The sequence below is a fragment of the Hibiscus syriacus genome, unplaced genomic scaffold (assembly GCF_006381635.1).
Source record: "Hibiscus syriacus cultivar Baekdansim isolate YM2019G1 unplaced genomic scaffold, ASM638163v2 tig00110481_pilon, whole genome shotgun sequence".
In the NCBI taxonomy this organism is placed as follows: domain Eukaryota; kingdom Viridiplantae; phylum Streptophyta; class Magnoliopsida; order Malvales; family Malvaceae; genus Hibiscus; species Hibiscus syriacus.
This window is the reverse complement of record NW_024062757.1, coordinates 760,986-781,904: the sequence shown is the minus strand read 5'-3', so window position 1 is coordinate 781,904 and position 20,919 is coordinate 760,986. Positions and strand designations below refer to the sequence as shown.

Genomic DNA, 20,919 nt, shown 5'->3' with positions numbered 1-20,919 from the left:
GCGGACAAAATTTATTGTCCCTGCTTAGAGTTTATACTAGTCTTTATTGGCTTCTAGAAAGAAGGAAGCGTCGGTTGACACGTACGGATGATCGTGGTCGCACGTGAGAAAATATCAACTCAGCTCGCCACCATCGAATCTACTTTTATTCATCAACTAAATCTCTCTCTATGTCCATTTTATTTTCATAACATAAACCAAAATTAACAAGAACTAAAATTAATTGTAATCGAGCTTGAGCTTGCCAATACCATCAGACCTGGCCCATCACTTGGAGAATGCTAAAGAGTCCGTTCACATTGGTCGTGCAAACATGGACAGTGAAGATAATAATGGGAGCTTGGTAATTATGGCAAGAGATAACAAATTAATAGAGATTGTGGATGATTCTTACCATATCTAATGTAAACGTTTATCGAATGAAAGATTCCTACTAATTGATGTAATTAGGTAGGATGGGATTGAGTTTCCTTAGTTAAGAGAATATCTTGTAGGTACAATTCATTGATTTGGGGGATTTAGGAGATTGTATTAGACCTAGGTCGTTGATGTAAATCGATCCTAGTCATTGATTGTGAGGGAGCTCAATTATAAATAGAGAGTCTCTTCTCCTTATTTGTATCATTCATAATCATTATTTCACTCTCACTTTGAGAGAAGAGTAAATAAAAGCTCTGAGGCATTTGCTATAAGTTTTATTGTCTTCTTTCAGTTGTTCTGAGTTGTTCTTTATTCTCTTTGTGTTTGTTGCCTCTCTAAGTGGCTAAGTGTAGCCCCGTGATGTTTGCGCTTCTGCACGAGTGTTCTACTTTGGTGGCCTTAGCGGTTACATTGGGTTAAAGCTTCTGCATCCTTTTGACTTTACGCCAGCCTTTGCCGAGATAGTGTGCTCTTAAGACGTGGTGTAAGGCTTACTTAGGCGTAAAATCGACCAAGTACTATCATTGAGCGTCTAAGGCAACACATTTCGAAGGTTTAAGGGTGTGACAATTGCATGTTTCCGAGTTGGAGTCTCTACCGGTGTGACAATGTCATTATGATCTAAATAAAAAATAAATTTCTTCATTTATTCGTCAATGCGTGTCGATTGAGTCCTTTATTTGTAAAACAAAAAAAAAATCTCCTACGTACAAAGTACCTACATCAATTACAATTACAATTCCGTCATCTACATTTTATTTATTACTATTTAGGGTCCTTGCTTTTACATCATTCTCATTTTCATTCTATTATATTCCATTGTTGTTTTGTAGAATGAGAGGTATTTTGCATCCTTATTGTCCTCTGAATTTGCTTAAATATAGAAGGGATATGACAGCATTTTAGTCCTTCAACTTGATAATTCCTTCTAACTTGGTCTCTAGTTTTTTCTTCATCTATATTAGTCCCTGAATTTAACAATTTCTCGACTGGATCCTTAGATTCGGGGGAAAATGTCAAATTCTAGGAAAATGTAGGTTGAAAAAAATGCAAGAATCAAATTGGAAAAAGTCAACAAGTTTAGGACTAATATAGAAAAATATCAAGTGCCAAATCCGTAAAAATTATGAAATTCAAAGATTAAACGTTATTATCACGCCAAATTTTCTCATTAACTTTTGGGTAAACTACACATTTAGTACCAAACTATCAATTTTGATCCATTTTAATACCTAAACTTTCATTTTTTTAAAAATCATAATTAACATTTAATTTTTAATTCATTTTAATACCCTACGGTTAAATACTTACGCGTTTAATACCTAAACTATCAATTTTGATCCATTTTAATATCTAAATTTTCAATTTTAAAAAATAACATTAAATTTGAACAGTGATACTAAAATGAAACAAAAGTTAAACTTTAAGTATGCTTTTGAAAAGATTAAAATTTTAGATACTAAAACTGATAATTTATTTATTAAATATATAGTTTACCCTTAATTTTTTTATCATCAGTCAGTTATCTGAAAAATCCAATCTATACAGAAAGATAAAAACACAATCGATTACAAATCATTTGAAAAACTGTATAAAAAGATTACATGAGACGGAGGACCAAAACTTTACAACACATGGCCTGCCCTAATTGACGGTGATGGGATAGAAGATGGACATTGATGGTGTTTCTTTTGAAAACCAACCATCTACCATGTGTTAAGAAAACAACATTAAGAGTGAAGTTATTACTTATGCAATAGGACTGACCTGAGGTGTAGCGTGGGACTGGAATGTAAAATATATCTAGTTAGAAATTTTACATAAAGATCAACCCAAATCCAACCCAAAGTTGCAAATCCGTTTCTTTTAAGAAACCGAGTAAACGCGGAGCGGAGCCATTGATTACATTAATATCATCAAATCACTGCTGCCAGCCGTACTGTTGATTGCGGTTTCCACCCATCATGTTAGAGCCACGTACAGCACCGGAACTTCCATACGGCCCACCTAGTGAGTAATTGGGAGCTCCAACTCCATAACCACTGCCTCCGCCACCCCTCGGACCAGCACTGGGCATACCACTTGAGCCGTATGGTGGCCCCCGCCCTTGTGGTGGATACGGCCCACTGCTATAACCTCCCCCGCCACCCTGACCACCACGATTTGGGTGGTTGTATCCCCCACTTGCTCCATTTGCGAGGTACCTCTCCGGCCCACCTGCAGGTCCACGAGGCTTCCCGTAATGGTGGCTAGGCCCTGCAGCAACCGGTGGCTGAGAACCATGCAAGGGTGGGTTAGGTCCAGGCCTCATTTGTGCATGTGCATGTCCAGACTGAATTGGCGGAAGACGGGCATGAGGTTGTGGATGTTGTACTTTCTGTCGCTTAGCATTTTCTTCGTGTTGTCGCTGTTGATGACGCTTTTTCTTGGTTTGGAACTCATGTGATGATTCATATTTAGGTAAGCTGAGCCAAATGGAAACATAGATAATTGATAAAAAAAACAGAAATAATTTAAGTAACCAAAAGGGAGTAACCAAGCAAACCTCTTTGGATCGCATGGTAGTGGGTCTGTCCAGAAATACTCAGCATCAAGTGCATCCTTGGCACATATTCTCTGCATTTTTCAAACAGATTAACATGAGAACTGGTTGGTAACTTTGAAACAGCTAGATAAGTACTTCGACTTTTCTTAATTGTAATTCCAAGGTTAAATAAATTTCTTAATGATAGTCGAATTCCTATTTTCATACTGCTAAAATAAGTCAATAATACATAGAGAAAACTGATTAATATAAAATTGGCTACACATTTTAAATGGAATACGAAGAGAACAATTCCAGAACAAATGAACCCCGACATAAGTCAAGACTCAACAGTTTTTGATTAAAAAACAAGCAGTGAAACAAATCTGTGATTCTTGTAAAGCATAAATGAATCAGGCTTACAAATATATGAAATGGTACCTGAGATGGATCAAGAGTCAACATCTTCTCCAACAATTCCAAAGCATGACGGTCAAAACTATAGCAAATAGACAGATAAGTCAGTGATGCAATAGACACTAAACCATAGTCACATATTTGAAGATATCATGTAAGCAGAAAATTTTCTACAAATAAGTTTCAGGCACATGACACCCTTGGAGGGTAGGAGATCCACTGGTTCCCAGAACCAGCCTATTTATGACCCTAAGAAAGTGCTATATGACGATGACAGTGAACTTACTGCCTAAAAACTTCCCGGAGACGTCTCTTCATTGGTCTTGTTGGCTTGAAGTTGTTATACCAAGGAATCTTGGAAACCCCAGGCCAGTTGACTTCATCTGGTGCTCCACACAGCTCAAATATCTTATTTAATTGTTCTGGCTGCAATAATTACAAGTATAACATTTCATACCGCAGTCTAGCAAGAAATTACAGATTGAAGGTCCATTAAATAGGGATACCATCCAATATGCAAATGAACAAGTTTTCATGTATTCACACATGATTTGGTTCAGCAAAATGTGCGTAACTCCAGGAGTATGCTTTCACCCAAAGCTTAAGATAAACATGTAACGATATAACTCATAACATATCACAACCTTCAATTGTTTCTTATGTTACTATAAAATTCAGTCATTTAATTCAACGTAAAGAAACTAACTCATCTTTTCCGGGAAATATAGGCTTCCCATGCAGGAGTTCAGCAAAAATGCAACCAACAGACCACATATCAACAGCTGGACCATACTTGGTTGCCCCAAGAAGCAGCTCTGGAGGTCTGAGAAATTGACCAAAAATGGGAATTAAACACTGCACCAGTTAATATTCTCATTCTTTCTTTAAAGTTTAAATACATTCATCGGTTGTTAACATACACTTCAACCCAGGGAGTAAAACACATACCTGTACCATAAAGTAATAACACGATTCGTAAGGTTTGCATTGTGATCATTTGAGAATGAGCGAGCAAGACCAAAATCTGCAAGCTTGAGGTTACCCTCATTGTCTATAAGAAGATTTGAACCTGCAGGAACAAACAGAGCCTTACTTTGGAAGTCATGGCCAAGGGCAACAGCATTACATTAAATATGGGAATATCAGAAATGCATGTAAGAACCTTTGATATCACGGTGAAGCACTTGATTTACATGACAATAGTGAAGCCCAGTGAGAAGTTGCCTCATGTAACACTGGAGGAAAAGGTAGCATAATTAGAAGACCAAAATTCTGATGATTGAATGCAGAGTGCTCTTTTATCCCCTTTTCTGACTATAAAATGGGTTACCTTAATTTGGGGAACTGAAAATCTCATTCCAGGTCGATCAGCAAGGCCAGTCAAATCATGGTCCATGTATTCAAAAACCATATAAATTCCACCTTTATACTTATTACCATCTATAATACAGAAAAGGAAAGAGTTAACAACTAGCAAAGATTAAATGCAAGGTGTTAAACTATTGTTAGGAATGGAACAACACTTGCCTGGTCTTCCCTGTTCGTCCTTCTCTGGACCTAAAATTAAAAATCATATAAAACCATAAGGTATAAAGCAAAGGTGAAAGAAGGAAGTTTAAAACCATGATTTAAATCAATAAAATGAATAAATAAATATGTGCATTAAAGCAGCAGAGGCAATATGCAATTGAAGCTTCGCGAGCAAGTGAAATTACCAGGAGAAGTCACAATCTCTTTGAGCTTAATTGCATTCTCATGGTGGAGCTTCTTCAGAATTTTGATTTCACGAATAGCGGTTATGGGAAACTGCACAAGATTTTTGAGAAAGAACAATTTTAAGTTAGGGTTTCTTTTTTATTAATATGAGAACAATTTATGAGAGATCATACCCTTCTCTCTCATTGTCCATGCGAATTTTCTTCAAAGCAACAATTTCCCCGGTCTTTATTTCCCTGGCCATGTAAACTTGGCTGCAAAAACATACAGACTACTTATTGAATTGAACTGACAATGAATGGTTACTAAGTATAGAGAAATCGCAACACCCAATAAAAAGAATGAATAGATAACCAAAAAACCCTAAATTGAAAAGAAATAGAAAGTAAAGAAGAAGAACAGACCCGTAGGTACCCTCGCCAATCTGCTCGAGCTTTTCGAAACAATCGACGCTTCTTGACCCCCAACAGGGCGACTCGTTCAAATTAAGCTGTCCTGTCCTGCTATGGCCATCTGATTTTTCAATTGAGAATCAATTGGCACCCACTTAAACAAACTCACAATCCCCCAAACTGAAAAGATGAGTATTTGCTACACCACCAGCGCCGGGATAGAAATATTCACACTTCCAAAATCCTAACTACGTAATTAATTTATGCCCTTGCAGAGTGATTCTATATCCATTTTATTTGAAATTTGATTTTTTTTTCTTTTTATATTCGCTCTTATGATAGATATTATAATTATTTTCTTCTCCAACAAACTTAACTCTACGTAATGATTAATGCCTAAATCATGTTTCTATATTTTGTGTTCTTTTAAATAATACTCTTTTAAACAAATTACTCTTTAAAAAATATTTATTTTAACTTTTTCAAAAACGCTTAAAATATATAAAATAAAATAATTTAAACACCACCTAAAACCAATTGATTTAGTTGGATAAGATACTAGATCTCTTAAACAAGGGCAGCGGTTCGAATCTTGACCATTACTAATGGAATAAACTAAGTTAGGAGTATCACTCTTGCCTTTGCAATACACGATTCGGATTAGTTGATCAATAGATTGGATACCGGTAGATATACCAAATAAAATAATTTAAACAATTTTATAATGAATAAATATTTTTAAAAATAAACTAATTTTGAAAATCTTCATATCTTACAAAAAAAATAGTTTTTAGAAATTATATCTTCAAAACATGCTCATCCTAAAATTATTAATTTTTTATTAATAAAATTATTTTTTAGAAATTATATCTTCAAAACATACTCATCCTAAAATTATTAACTTGGATTACCTGAATTGTGCATATTTACTCCAATTACAGATTAAGTAAAAATTAAACAACTATTTTAACCCTATTTGTTGATGTTAATTTTAATATATGTTATAAAATTCCAAAACTAACCCGTCTTCTCAACATTTTACATTAAAATTTTAAGGACTATATACCACTATTTACTACATGACTCTCATTAGGAGTTGAAAATATAATATATATATATATATATATATAATTAAAATAAATAAATTATACCAATAATTACTAATTTTAATTTCGGTAATCATTTTCATACAAGACGTGCAAAATAAATGTTTCTATCAAGTTAAGAGAGGGAACTACATGGGAGGTGGGAGGAGCAATTGCCTCAAACTTTGATGGTTTAATTGATTTTAGGTTGTATTAAATATGCGATTTTGATGGTATAAAATTTATTATTATTCTTTAAGGTTCTGAGTTCGAGCATTAAGAATATTAGAAGTGTGAGTATTTATGTGTCTTCTACTTATCCCATATTAATAAAAAATAATAATTGATTTTAGGTCACTAATGTTTTTGAAATCATTACAATTAAGTCATTTTCCCTCCCAAATTTATTTTTTAATTATATTTATGAACTTTATTTTAAAATAAAATTTTGACTTATAATTTTTTTTGTTTAATTACTCTTTAAGATCCTTTAATTTTTATGATTTGTTCAATTTTAAATATCTTATTTATTTTAAAGTTAAACTTGTCTCATTACTGTTCAATTCATATTCCGTTCATGAACTTGTCCCTTCACAATTCAATCTAACCCGTTAGTACATGTATCATAATTCAATTGTACGATCTGTTATTCATCATTATTAGATGGATCAGTTTTTATTTAGATCTTAAACAAGGTGCTTGCAGAACAGTAGTCATGTGATTGGCCTTTTCTCTTTGGAAACATTTTTATTGCTTCGTTGAATTGAATCCATATGAAGAATAAAAACGAATTGGTTAAGTGATAAATAACTTGATATCGTTTAAGTAAGTCTCGAGTTTGAGTCATTGTATATACAGAAAATTCTCGTTGGGAAACTCACCCACCAAAATCAAGTGTGCGACCCAAATCGATACGGATTAATTAAGACGAAACCTTGAAAACCAGAATCACAAGCAAAAAAAAAAATCCATATGAACCATGGGATGCTAGCAAAACCTTTCCTTGCACTATCATATCATTATGCAAAGGGGTTTTCTAAAAATCGAATTCAATAGTTTGGTTTCTAATTTAATCGTTTACATCAGATGCTCAATTACGCTACGTGATGCCGAGTCTTTATCTTCCTCTACTTCTACCAATCCACGGTTCCGTTCAAAAGCATCATAAGCATACTTGGTTCTCACAAACAACAGCATGCTAGAAATTAAGCCAACAAGGGACAAGCAACCCCACAACACGAACGTTAAGAAATAGCATTCCCTCCCCATGCACACCACTGAATCCGATGAGAACATTAGTTTCAGCCTTACCCCGGCATTTTCGTCGTAGTTTATCGCGGCGAGCACCCCGTAAACCGGCAACCCTATCGGGATATTGGTTATCAAAATGTTGTGATTCACGCCTAAACTGTTTGGTCCAAACAGCCAAAGAAGTATATGAACTGGTACGCCTGCTAGCAGTACTTACGCTCGAACATAGTCAGGCGCAACTGAAAGCAAACGGCCAAAGAAGGAGAACGATGAATACAGAGTGAGAAGTAAGGTAGTAGTGGAAGATTGTCCCAGTGATTGTGCAATTTGGCCTAGATTGCTGCTGTAAACAAGCCCAATTGTTCCCCCACAGAAATATGCCAAGTAGTAAGCCAAAAATCCAGTCTCCCAACAAGTACATGAGCAGGGTGCTCTTCACCTAGCATTACAAGTTGATATTTTTCCATGATTTTCTTACAACATCTTGTGTTGTCTTCTTCGCTGCACAGTTTCTGGCTGTTCATTTTATATTCAAGTGCTTCATCATCATCATACAAAGATCCAATCAGTGTGCCAATAAGATTATTTAAACTACTCTCACGGCTTAGCAGCCGTTTATGAAGCTCAAGATCATCATCGTCCACAAGAATGAAGTCCGATCCGCTTAGGTGGAAGCTAGAGTGAACAGTACGATGAAACCAACGTCGAGCATAGACAACACCAGGTATGCATAATGGAAAAATCAGAAGAAAAATAGCTCCCCCAAGGAGGAGACGAGCTGTTGTACTTGTATCCGATGTGTTGGACCCAAAAAGGAGGAGATAAACACCAGTTAAGGCGGTGACCACGTTCAATAGTAGGAACATGATGGAGTCGCTGCAGACCGCCTCGGGGGAAAGAGGATCCACCGAGGGTTGGCGAAGGATAGGGATGAGTGCTGCAATCGAAACGATAAGGGCAACAAGGGAATTCAGAAGAAGATATAGAGAACTGGATGATGCATTAAATGCACCACCAGCAAGGGCGTACAAGGCTGCACTTACACCATTGTAGCTTACTGTGAGGGATAACGCAAATGCTCGGTTAGCTGGGAAGTTCTTTATGCAAAGAACAAAGCAAACTGTGTTGAACCAGCATATTGTAGAAATCAGAGTAATTCTCTGTAATTTCTTATTCTTTTCAATATAACAGATTACATATTTATATACAAAATATCTCTCTAAAGTAGGAAACTCTAAGAAAGGAAAAATAATAATCCTAGGATATGATCCCTTAAAATAAAGGATTGTAGAAATCTATTTACAAAATCATATCTCTATAGGAAAGGTAACAAATCATATCTCTATAGGAATGGTAACAAATCATCTCTATAATTCCTACACTCCCCCTCAAGCTGGAGAATATACATTGTATAATCTCAGCTTGAATAGGAATTTATTGAAAACAAGCTTTGGCAAAGCTTTAGTAAGAATGTCTGCAACTTGTTCTTCTGAAGGAATGTATGAAAGTGTGGTTGTCTTTTTGTTAACTTGATCAGCAATAAAATGTCTATCAATCTCAACATGCTTTGTCCGATCATGTTGAACTGGGTTCTTGGCAATTTGAATAGCAGATTGATTATCACACAAAACTTCAAAGTGATCCTCTTGATTAGTGACAAGTTCTTTCAGTAGTTTAAGTAGCCAAATTCCTTCGCATATTTCCAATGCTAGTGCTCTAAATTCAGCTTCAGCACTACTTCTTGAAACGAAAGATTGTTTCTTACTTCTCCAAGTTGTAAGGTTTCCCCAAACAAAGGTGCAGTAGCCACTAGTGGATCTCCTTTCAGTAAGGTCTCCGGCCTAACTAGAATCTGTAAAGATCTTAACAGTTCTGTCTTGTGTCTTCTTAAACATTAAACCGTGTCCTGGAGTTTTCTTTAAGTACTTGAGAATTCTATTTGTTGTTGTCATATACTCTTCAGTATGATTAGTCATGTGTTGACTTATCACATTTACAGGAAATGCTATATTTGGCCTTGTCAAGGATAAATAAATTAGTCTCCCAACTAATCTTTGAAATTTCTCTTTGTCTACCAAGTACCCATATTCTTTGTTAAATTTCAAGCTTGCCTCCATTGGTGTATCAATCGGCTTACAACCAAGAAAACCAGTTTCTTTGAGTAAATCAAGTACATATTTTCTTTGGTTGATCACAAGTCCTTTTCACCTTGCTACCTCCATTCCTAGGAAATACCTTAGCTTTCCCAAGTCCTTGGTTTCGAATTCCTTATTTAACAACTTCTTCAAATTGCAAATCTCTTCTTCATCATCTCCGGTAAGAATTATGTCGTCCACGTACACAATAAGAATAGCTTTCTTATTTGTAGAAGTTACCTTGTTGAAAAGAGTGTGATCGGCGAGGGATTGCTTGTAGCCGTTTCGTAGGATGACTTTAGTGAACCTCTCGAACCAAGCTCTGGGTGATTGTTTTAACCCATATAGAGACTTGTTAAGCTTGCACACTTGTTACTTCCTTCAACAGACTTTAAGACAGGTGGCAACTTCATATAGACTTCTTCTTCTAGCTTGCCATTAAGAAAAGCGTTTTTTACATCAAGTTGGTTTAATTTCCAATCGCAATTTACAGCCAAACTTAGGAGTACTCAAACAGTATTCAGCTTCGCCACATGTGCCAAAGTTTCTATGAAACCTATCTCATATGTTTGTGTAAAGCCTCTGGCCACTAGTCTCACTTTGTATCGTTGGATGCTACCATTTGAGTTATACTTTACAGTAAAGATCCATTTACACCAACAGCCTTTTTTCCTTGAGGAAGGTCCGTAACAGTCCAAGTAGCATTTTTCTCCAGTGCACAAATTTCCTCTTCAATAGCCCTTCTCCATTTTGAATCTTTTAGAGCTTCAGTTATGCTTGTGGGAACCTATTCTTTATCCAAGTTTGCTGTAAATGCTTGAAAAGACGACATCAATGAATTATAACCAGCAAATTTTTCAATAGGATGTTTGGTGCACTGTCTAACCCCTTTTCTAATAGCAATAGGGAAGTCATCTAGAGTAGGGGAAGTGGACTTACTGATTTCTTCTTCTATTTCGATAGCTGGACCCAAATCCAATTCTCGACAAGCATCAGATTGCAAAACAACCTCAGGAATATGTTTTCTTTTCCTTGTATAGAAATGGAGTTGTATGATTGGTGTTGTTTGTGGAATATTTTAAATGGGAGTAGGTGTATTTTCAGAAAGGGTATTTAAAGTGGGTATGGGTGAAGTAGTGATAGGTACTACCGGTGGATCAATGGGAGTAGTTACAGGTGACAAATCTATAGGTAAGGACAAAATTGGTGACAATTCTGAAGGTTGAGAATGAAGAGTAGGAGGAGATACCTGATGTGGCTGAAAATCCTTCCATGTCTCCCCCTGAATTTTAGCCTGAGTGAAATAGGGATCCTGCTCATAAAATGTTATATCTATAGTGGTAAAAAATCATTTTGAAGGAGGATGATAGCATTTATAACCCTTCTTAAGTGAAGAATACCCAACCAGTACACACTTTAATGATTTAGGATCTAACTTGGACTTATTAGGAGTAATGTTTTGGATAAAAACAGTACAAACAAATATTTTAAGTGGAAGAATGGAGGAGATATGTTTAAAATGGGGAAAGTATTGCAAAAATATAGATTGAGGTGTTTGAAATTATAAAACCTTACTAGGCATTCGATTGATTAAATATGTGGCAGTTAATAAGGCTTCCCCCCACAAATATTTTGGAACATTCGTGGTAAATAGAAGAGAACGAGTAACTTCAAGGAGGTGTTTATTTTTTCTTTTGGTAATACCGTTTTGTTGTGGGGTGTCAACATAAGAACTAATCTGAACTATGCCATTTTCCTTGAAAAACGCACCTAAAGACTTAGCAAAAAATTCACTGCCATTATCAGATTTAAGAGCTGAATTTTAGACCCAAATTGAGTGAGAATCATGTTATAAAATTGGGTAAAAACACCTACAGTTTCATATTTATCTTTTAGCAAATAAGTTGAAGTTATCCTACTGTGATCACATGAAAGTGATAAACCACTTACAATTATCAGCATTATTCACCCGAGAAGGACTCCAAATATCACTGTGGATCAAAGCAAAAGGGTGAGAATGCTTATATGTAGAATGAGAATAAGTTGATTTAGTATGTTTGGCAAGAGAGCAAACTTTGCAAGAAAAAGAATTTGGCCTTTTACGAATGAATAGAGCAGGAAAAACTTTTGCAAGATAGTGAAAACTAGGATGACCTAAACGATAGTGCCATAACATAACATTATCAACTTTTTCTAAAGCGGTGAAAGATTTCGAGATTTCGATTTTAGTAGAGGTAGGAAGAATGTAAAGACCATTCTGCAAGTTGACCTTACCAATCATCTTCTTCGAGTTCAGTGCCTGCAAAGTACAATCAATATCATTAAAAATTGCAGAGCAGTGCAAGTCGTTGGAAAGTTTACTAACGGAAACGAGATTGCAAGCTAGATTTGGTACGAAGAGGACATTTTTAAGTACAATCTGGTCATTGAGAATAACAGTGCCATGTCCTTCTATTTTGTACAAAGAACCATCAGCCGTTTTAACAGCTTTACCAAAGTTTGGAAAAAAATTGCAAAACAAATATTTATTACCAGTCATATGATCCGTAGCACTAGAATTGAGGAACCAATAAGGGGACGACTGGGAGGAGAAAAAAACTGTAGCATGAGGTTTGGCTTCTGGTTCTTTCATGACCAAATTACCTTCTGATTCAGCAGCAGAACCATAAAAATTTTTTGGATTTGAAGTGATCTCCGGAGTAGGAGAAGAAGTTGTGGACATCATCTAGGTTGGAAAGAAACCGTAACCTAAGCTGATACAATGTAGAAATCAGAGTAATTCTCTGTAATTTCTTATTCTTTTCAATATGACAGATTACATATTTATATACAAAATATCTCTCTAAAGTAGGAAACTCTAAGAAAGGAAAAATAATAATCCTAGGATATGATCCCTTAAATTAAGAGATTGTAGAAATCTATTTACAAAATCATATCTCTATAGGAATTGTAACAAATCATATCTCTATAGGAATGGTAACAAATCATATCTCTATAGGAATGGTAACAAATCATCTCTATAATTCCTACACTCCCCCTCAAGCTGGATAATATACATTGTATAATCCCATCTTGAATAGGAATTTATTGAAAACAGGTTTTGGCAAAGTCTTAGTAAGAATGTCTGCAACTTGTTCTTCTGAAGGAATGTATGAAAGTGTGGCTGTCTTTTTGTTCACTTGATCAGCAATAAAATGCCCATCAATCTCAACATGCTTTGTCCGATCATGTTGAATTGGGTTCTTGGTAATTTGAATAGCAGATTGATTATCACACAAAACTTCAAAGTGATCCTCTTGATTAGTGACAAGTTCTTTCAGTAGTTTAAGTAACCAAATTCCTTCGCATATTTCCAATGCTAGTGCTATAAATTCAACTTCAGTACTACTTCTTGAAATGTCAGATTGTTTCTTACTTCTCCAAGTTATAAGGTTTCCCCAAATAAAGGTGTAGTAACCACTAGTGGATCTTCTTTCAGTAAGGTCTCCGACCCAACTAGAATTTATAAAGATCTTAACAGTTCTGTCTTGTGTCTTCTTAAATATTAAACCGTGTCCTGAAGTTTTCTTCAAGTACTTGAGAATTCTATTTGCTGCTGCCATATGCTCTTCAGTATGATTAGTCATGTGCTGACTTATCACATTTACAGGAAATGCTATATCTGGCTTTGTCAAGGATAAATAAATTAGTTTCCCAACTAATCTTTGAAAATTTCTCTTTGTCTACCAAGTACTCATATTCTTTGTTAAATTTCAAGCTTGCCTCCATTGGTGTATCAATCGGCTTACAACCAAGAAAACCAGTTTCTTTGAATAAATCAAGTACATATTTTTTTGAGTAAATCAAGTACATATTTTCTTTGGTTGATCACAAGTCCTTCTTTTCACCTTGCCACCTCCATTCCTAGGAAATATCTTAGCTTTCCCAAGTCCTTGGTTTCGAATTCCTTATTTAATAAACTTCTTCAAATTGCAAATCTCTTCTTCATCATCTCCGGTAAGAATTATGTCATCCACGTACACGATAGCTTTCTTATTTGTAGAAATTACCTTGTTGAAAACAGTGTGATCGACGAGGGATTGCTTGTAGCCGTTTTTAGGATGACTTTAGTGAACCACTCGAACCAAGCTCTGGGTGATTATTTTAACCCATATAGAGACTTTTTGAGCTTGCACACCTTGTTACTTCCTTTAACAAACTTTAAGCCATGTGACAACTTCATATAGACTTCTTCTTCTAGCTTGCCATTAAGAAAATCGTTTTTATATCAAGTTGGTGTAATTTCCAATCGTAATTTACAGTCAAACTTAGGAGTACTCGAATAGTATTCAGCTTCGCCACAGGTGCAAAAGTTTCTATGAAATCTATCCCATATGTTTGTGTAAAGCCTCTGGCCACTAGTCTCGCTTTGTATCGTTGAATGCTACCATTTGAGTTATACTTTACAATAAAGATCCATTTACAGCCAACAACCTTTTTTCCTTGAGGAAGGTCCGTAACAGTCCAAGTAGCATTTTTCTCCAGTGCACAAATTTCCTCTTCAACAACCCTTCTCCATTTTGAATCTTTTAGAGCTTCAGCTATGCTTGTGGGAACCTGTTCTTTATCCAAGTTTGCTGTAAATGCTTGAAAAGACGGCAACAATGAATTATAACCAGTAAAGTTTTCAATAGGATGTTTGGTGCACTGTCTAACCCCTTTTCTAATAGCAATAGGGAAGTCGTCTAGAGTAGGGGAAGTGGACTTACTGATTTCTTCTTCTATTTCGACAGCTGGACCCAAATCCAATTCTCGACAAGCATCAGATTGCAAAACAACCTCAGGAATATGTTTTTTTTCCTTGTATAGAAACGGAGTTGTTTGATTGGTGTTGTTTGTGGAATATTTTGAATGAGAGTAGGTGTATTTTCAGGAAGGGTATTTAAAGTGGGTATGGGTGAAGTAGTGATAGCTGCTACCAGTGGATCAATGGGAGTAGTTACAGGTGACAAATCTGTAGGTAAGGACAAAATTGGTGGCAATTCTGAAGGTTGAGAATGAAGAGTAGGAGCAGATACCTGATGTGGCTGAAAATCCTTCCATGTCTCCCCCTGAATGAATTTCAGCCTGAGTGAAATAGGGATCCTGCTCATAAAATGTTATATCCATAGTGGTAAAAAATCATTTTGAAGGAGGATGATAGCATTTATAACCCTTCTTAAGTGAAGAATACCCAACCAGTACACACTTTAATGATTTAGGATCTAACTTGGACTTATTAGGAGCAATGTTTTGGATAAAAACAGTACAAACAAATATTTTAAGTGGAAGAATGGAGGAGATAGGTTTAAAATGGGGAAAGTATTGCAAAAATATAGATTGAGGTGTTTGAAATTGTAAAACCTTACTAGGCATTCGATTGATTAAATATGTGGTAGTTAATAAGGCTTCCCCCCACAAATATTTTGGAACATTCGTGGTAAATAGAAGAGAACGAGTAACTTCAAGGAGGTGTCTATTTTTTCTTTCGGTAATACCGTTTTGTTGTGGGGTGTCAACACAAGAACTAATATGAACTATGCCCTTTTCCCTGAAAAACGCACCTAAAGACTTAGCAAAAAATTCACTGCCATTATCAAATTTAAAGAGCTAAATTTTAGACCCAAATTGAGTGAGAACCATGTTATAAAATTGGGTAAAAACACCTACAGTTTCAGATTTATCTTTTAGCAAATAAGTCCAAGTTATCATACTATGATCATCAATGTAAATGATAAACCACTTACAATTATCAGCATTCTTCACCCGAGAAGGACCCCAAATATCACTGTGGATCAAAGCAAAAGGGTGAGAAGGCTTATATGTAGAATGAGAATAAGTTGATTTAGTATGTTTGGCAAGAGGGCAAACTTTGCAAGAAAAAGAATTTGGCCTTTTATGAATGAATAGAGCAGGAAAAACTTTTGCAAGATAGTGAAAACTAGGATGACCTAAACGATAGTGCCATAACATAACATTATCAACTTTTTCTAAAGCGGTGAAAGATTTCGAGATTTCGGTTTTAGTAGAGGTAGGAAGAATGTAAAGACCATTCTGCAAGCTGGCCTTACCAATCATCTTCTTCCAGTTCAGTGCCTGCAAAGTCCAATCAATATCATTAAAAATTGCAGAGCAATGCAAGTCGGTGGAAAGTTTACTAACGGAAACGATATTGCAAGCCATATTTGGTACGAAGAGGACATTTTTAAGTACAATATGGTCATTGAGAATAACAATGCAATGTCCTTCTATTTTGCACAAAGAACCATCAGCCGTTTTGACAGCTTTACCAAAGTTTGAAAACAAATTGCAAAACAAATCTTTATTACCAGTCATATGATCCGTAGCACCAGAATCGAGGATCCAATTAGGGGACGACTGGGAGGAGAAAAAAATTGTAGCATGAGGTTTACCTTCTGGTTCTTTCATGACCAGATTACCTTCTGATTGAGCAGCAGAACCAGAAAAATTTTCTGGATTTGAAGTGATCTCCGGAGTAGGAGAAGAAGTTGTGGACATTATCTAGGTTGGAAAGAAACCGTAACCTAAGCTGGTACCATGTAGAAATCAGAGTAATTCTCTGTAATTTCTTATTCTTTTCAATATGACATATTACATATTTATATACAAAATATCTCTCTAAAATAGGAAACTCTAAGAAAGAAAAAATAATAATCCTAGGATATGATCCCTTAAAATAAGGGATTGTAGAAATCTATTTACAAAATCATATCTCTATAGGAATGGTAACAAATCATATCTCTATAGGAATGGTAACAAATCATCTCTATAATTCCTACACATATGCTACATCCTACTAACAAATACAGAAAGAAAACCTGCCACATAAATAAAAACAAAAATATCCAAGTCAATAATTCACACAATACTTATATATACACAAACACATTTATTATTGAAAACCAAATAGTTAACCGCGTTAAAAACGATATCATTTTAAATAAAATAAAATTTTCACCAAAACGATATCTTTTTACATTTATATAACAACTCATTTTAACATCATTAATTATTTAACGGTCGAGTGTTCAAAAAACCTATTATATTAAATTCAGTGAAATTAAAAAAGATTTATAATAGAGTGAGTAAAATAAGAGAGAAAATAAAATTCAATTAAAAATGTATCTATTGGAAGGAAAGGGATAGGAGGGGACTAATTCAATTCAATATTCATCACACACGCGTATGTATCATTTAATTGGTACTTCATTTCGAACACATGTTGGCCTTAATCGATACAAGATAGATTGAGTTATTTTATATTGATTCGATCAAAGTTCGATAAATACTCAACTCGAATTTTTATCTAACCGAAATAAGTTACTTGACACTTAACTCAGAAATATAATATATAAAAATTTTATTTTTCTAAAAAATAAATTTATTAATAATATTAATATTTATGTGTTTGTTTTTTTTTAATTATAATAATGACAAATAAATACGACGGCTTTAATACTCTTAATCAGACTCCGAGTCTAAGGCTGCTAATGAGAATTCAAATTTTTTAATTTTGAACCAAAATAACAGAAGAACAAAGCAACCATTCTGATGCAATAGTATATTATTATTAATAATAATAAATCACATTTTCTATCTCTCAACTTTGATCATATTTATATTTGATTATTAGTTTTAGAAAGTTCAATTTAATCATCCGACTTTTAATCCAATTTGTTCTTAATTACTCGAACATTAAATTAAAAATAATATTTGTTAACGCATAAACTATTTCATTTCTTTTATATTTCATCATCTTTCTCACATTTTCTGTTTAATTGATCCCTTGACTATTAAAAGTTATAAGATCCACAATTATAGAATGTTACTTTGTTGAGTCACTTGATTATTAAAAGTTACAAAGTGATCATTCGCCTATTTATGTGTTATAAACTCATCTTTTTTTGTTAAAAAATTGATATTCTTGTAAGCTTTACGTTAACCTACCGATTAAAATAGGATAAAATTTGATCTCATAACTATTTGAATTGTATAATTGTTTGAGATTCTGAGATCAAATTTTATCATATCTCCATCAACGGCTTTACGTCCAACTCAGACTACCACAATCAATTGTTTAACGAAAAAATACGAGTTTAAAATATTTAAATAGTCGACTGATCATTTTATAACTTTTAATAGTCAGTAGACTCAATAAAATAATCTCGTATAATCGAAAATCATTTCATTACTTTTAATAATAATATATTAACTACACATTATCTTATAGTCATAACCATTTATATATTCTACCTAAATTTTTGAAGTTTCATTTTTATCTTATACCATCGACTTTGCCATTTATTGATGTCTTCAATTATTTCAAACATAGGCTAACTTTTTTTTTATTTTTCTCTGCTACTTTATCTTTTTAAATTTTAATAAAATATCTTTAAAATCAATAAAAAATCAATAAAACTAATAGTTTTAAATTTTCAGTGCCCAATCACTATAAAATCAAGAAATATTATTTGTTCCCTCTTTCATCGTTAATCAAAGGACATACATAAAAATTTCGTTCAAAATTTGGGAAATAAAATTTCAGCGATACTTTCATGCATTTTAAAAAATAATTAAATAGAAGAATATTAAAACTGAATAATTAAATTTAAAAAATTAAAACTTAACAATAAAAATAAAAATATGATAAAGTTGAGAGATGAAATTTATCCTATATATTATTATTAAACCTGAGCCAGAAAGTAGAAAGTGAAATTTAATAGTGTTGCCGCCATTATTTTGTTCAGGGTTAACTACACACATGATCTTTACGTTTGTATCTTATTCATTTTTTGTCATTAATTTCGAAAAATATAAAATATAGTCACTTTCGTTTTTTTAATTTAAATAAAAATATATACTTTCGCTTTTATTTAATTAAAATATTATCATTATGGGTTAATTGTGGTTAACTATTAACAAAAAAATGTGGCGTGATAATTGATATATTAACTTATTAAACGTGTATCCAACACATATCATTCTTTGGTAAAAACAAATATATCAAATTAAAATAAAGTTAATCATCTAACTGAATGATAACACGTGACATGACATGTGACATCATTTCGTTAAAATATTAAATTTATTTTAATTTATAAAAAGCACGAATAAATTGAAAGAATATATAAGAAATAGGGACTATATGTATAATTATATTATAAAATTTAACTATTATTAACCGCAGTTAACTCGGAATGATAAGATTTCAATTAAATAAAAACAAAAGTGATTATATACTATGTTTGTGACCAAAAATAGATAAAACATAAACATAAATGATCATTAGTGTAGTTAACCCTTTCATCTACTGGATCTTAAGAAACTAGAAAGTACAGTTAGATTCAACAAAACAAACCCCATGAATATGAAATGAAATTTTTGTGAGGAAGAGAGAAGCTCGGGAATCGAATTCTGAATTGCAGGCGACGGCGAAAATTATATTGGCATAGTTGAGTTATAATCATTTGGGATTGAATTGAATTCGAAGGACTAGAAAATAGAAAGAATAAGAGCAGGCGTACCAGTATACAAGGCAACGAGATGAGATTACAAATGACGAGCCATTGGATTCCATAATCAACAAGTCCCATGAACGCAGCCATGAAGAGCACCATCCACAGAGGGAAATACATGAGAGCCAACCCAGAAGACCAGCCGAAAACCTTGCACATATCGGACGCCACCGCCAGGTAATTCAACTGCACCTGCGATATGCCCAATACTTTCTTCATCTCTGATGAATACGCCGAGAAATCGAAATTCGTCCCTGTGAATGCTTGAATCCAAATAACCGCCACCAGAATCATCCATTTCCTTGACTGCCCAGCCATAATAAACAAGTCCTGAAATTATGGTTTATCAAGGACCAAAATTTTCGTTGGGATTGAAGAACTTCGGTGTTTGTTTAAGGCAGCGACATCATTTATTTATGAGAAAATAACCTTAGTGATCAAAAATCCTAGATAATATACGATTTTGATCAATTTTTTTTGGGTTTACGAAAATGACCAACAAAATCACAATGCGATCTCTAATTCGCATTGCGATCTCCACTATCGCAAATTCGCGTTGCGATTTTCCATTTCGCGTTGCGATAGTCTACTGTTGTCGTTGCGATTTTCCAAATTCATGGCGATTTTCCAAATTCGTTGCGATAGTCTACATTTTTTGTTGCGATAGTCTACAGTTGTCGTTGCGATTTTCTAAATTCGTTGCGAAAATTCGTTGTGATAGTTAAAAAAAAAAGATTTTGTTTCTTAAGAATTTTCTCTAAAAAGATAGTATCCGCGCGGACGTGTCGAAAACACGTATTACCACGACCACGACCCGAGACGAGACGGCGGCGGTGGCGGCGCGCGAGAGTCCCTTTGTTCTCTATCACTCAACAAGGAAGTGGGAAAGCCAAGCCTTAAATATCATTCCCAATAGTGTTTCCAATACTATGTGGGATTTGAGCATTTCCAACACTTGTTCCCAATACTATGTGGGATTGAGCCTTAAATAGTGATATTATTTTTAAATGTTTTGATTAAAATTGCAATAATCGCGGTTGATTGTAGATTGACTTTTAATTATGACATATTTAATCGTATAATACTAATGCAATTGGTTGTTGATTCAGTTATTTTAAGGTGAATGATTGTTAATTGTTTCCTGAATAATCACATTGTATTGGAAACAAGTGTTGGTGATGCTCAATCCCACATAGTATTGGAAACACTATTGGGAATGGTATTTAAGGCTTGGTTTTCCCACTTCCTTGTTGAGTGATAGAGAACAAGGAGGACTCTCGTACGCCGCCACCGCCGTCCGTCTCGTGGTCGTGGTCGTGGTAATGGTAATACGTGTCTTCGACACGTCCGCGCGGATACTATCTTTTTAGATAAACAAAATCTTTTTTTTAACTATCACAACGAATTTTCGCAACGAATTTGGAA

General features: G+C 34.3%; 1 protein-coding gene and 1 pseudogene across 1 annotated transcript; both read right to left on the bottom strand.

Moving 5' to 3' along the window:
* Positions 1-1,988: 1,988 nt before the first annotated feature.
* On the bottom strand, positions 1,989-5,729 carry LOC120128593 (cyclin-dependent kinase C-2-like). Its single transcript, XM_039146262.1, has 12 exons — positions 5,482-5,729; positions 5,251-5,331; positions 5,077-5,168; positions 4,889-4,918; positions 4,692-4,801; positions 4,524-4,596; positions 4,310-4,430; positions 4,067-4,184; positions 3,648-3,787; positions 3,386-3,443; positions 2,966-3,036; positions 1,989-2,885 (listed from the first exon to the last, which is right to left on the bottom strand). Exons 2-12 carry the CDS (start codon positions 5,319-5,321, stop codon positions 2,342-2,344), a joined length of 1,428 nt encoding a protein of 475 aa, XP_039002193.1. The 5' UTR covers positions 5,322-5,331; positions 5,482-5,729; the 3' UTR covers positions 1,989-2,341.
* Positions 5,730-7,631: 1,902 nt separating this feature from the next.
* Positions 7,632-19,872, bottom strand: LOC120128496 (annotated as a pseudogene).
* Between the last annotated feature and the right edge of the window lie 1,047 nt (positions 19,873-20,919).

Coding starts and splice junctions, on each gene's coding strand:
- LOC120128593 (XM_039146262.1), bottom strand. CDS start 5,321: ATGGCCAGGGAAATAAAGACCGGGGAAATTGTTGCTTTGAAGAAAATT. Junction 4,919..5,076: donor AGAGATTGTGACTTCTCCTG/GTAATTTCACTT, acceptor TTTTAATTTTAG/GTCCAGAGAAGGACGAACAG. Junction 2,886..2,965: donor CTACCATGCGATCCAAAGAG/GTTTGCTTGGTT, acceptor CATTTGGCTCAG/CTTACCTAAATATGAATCAT.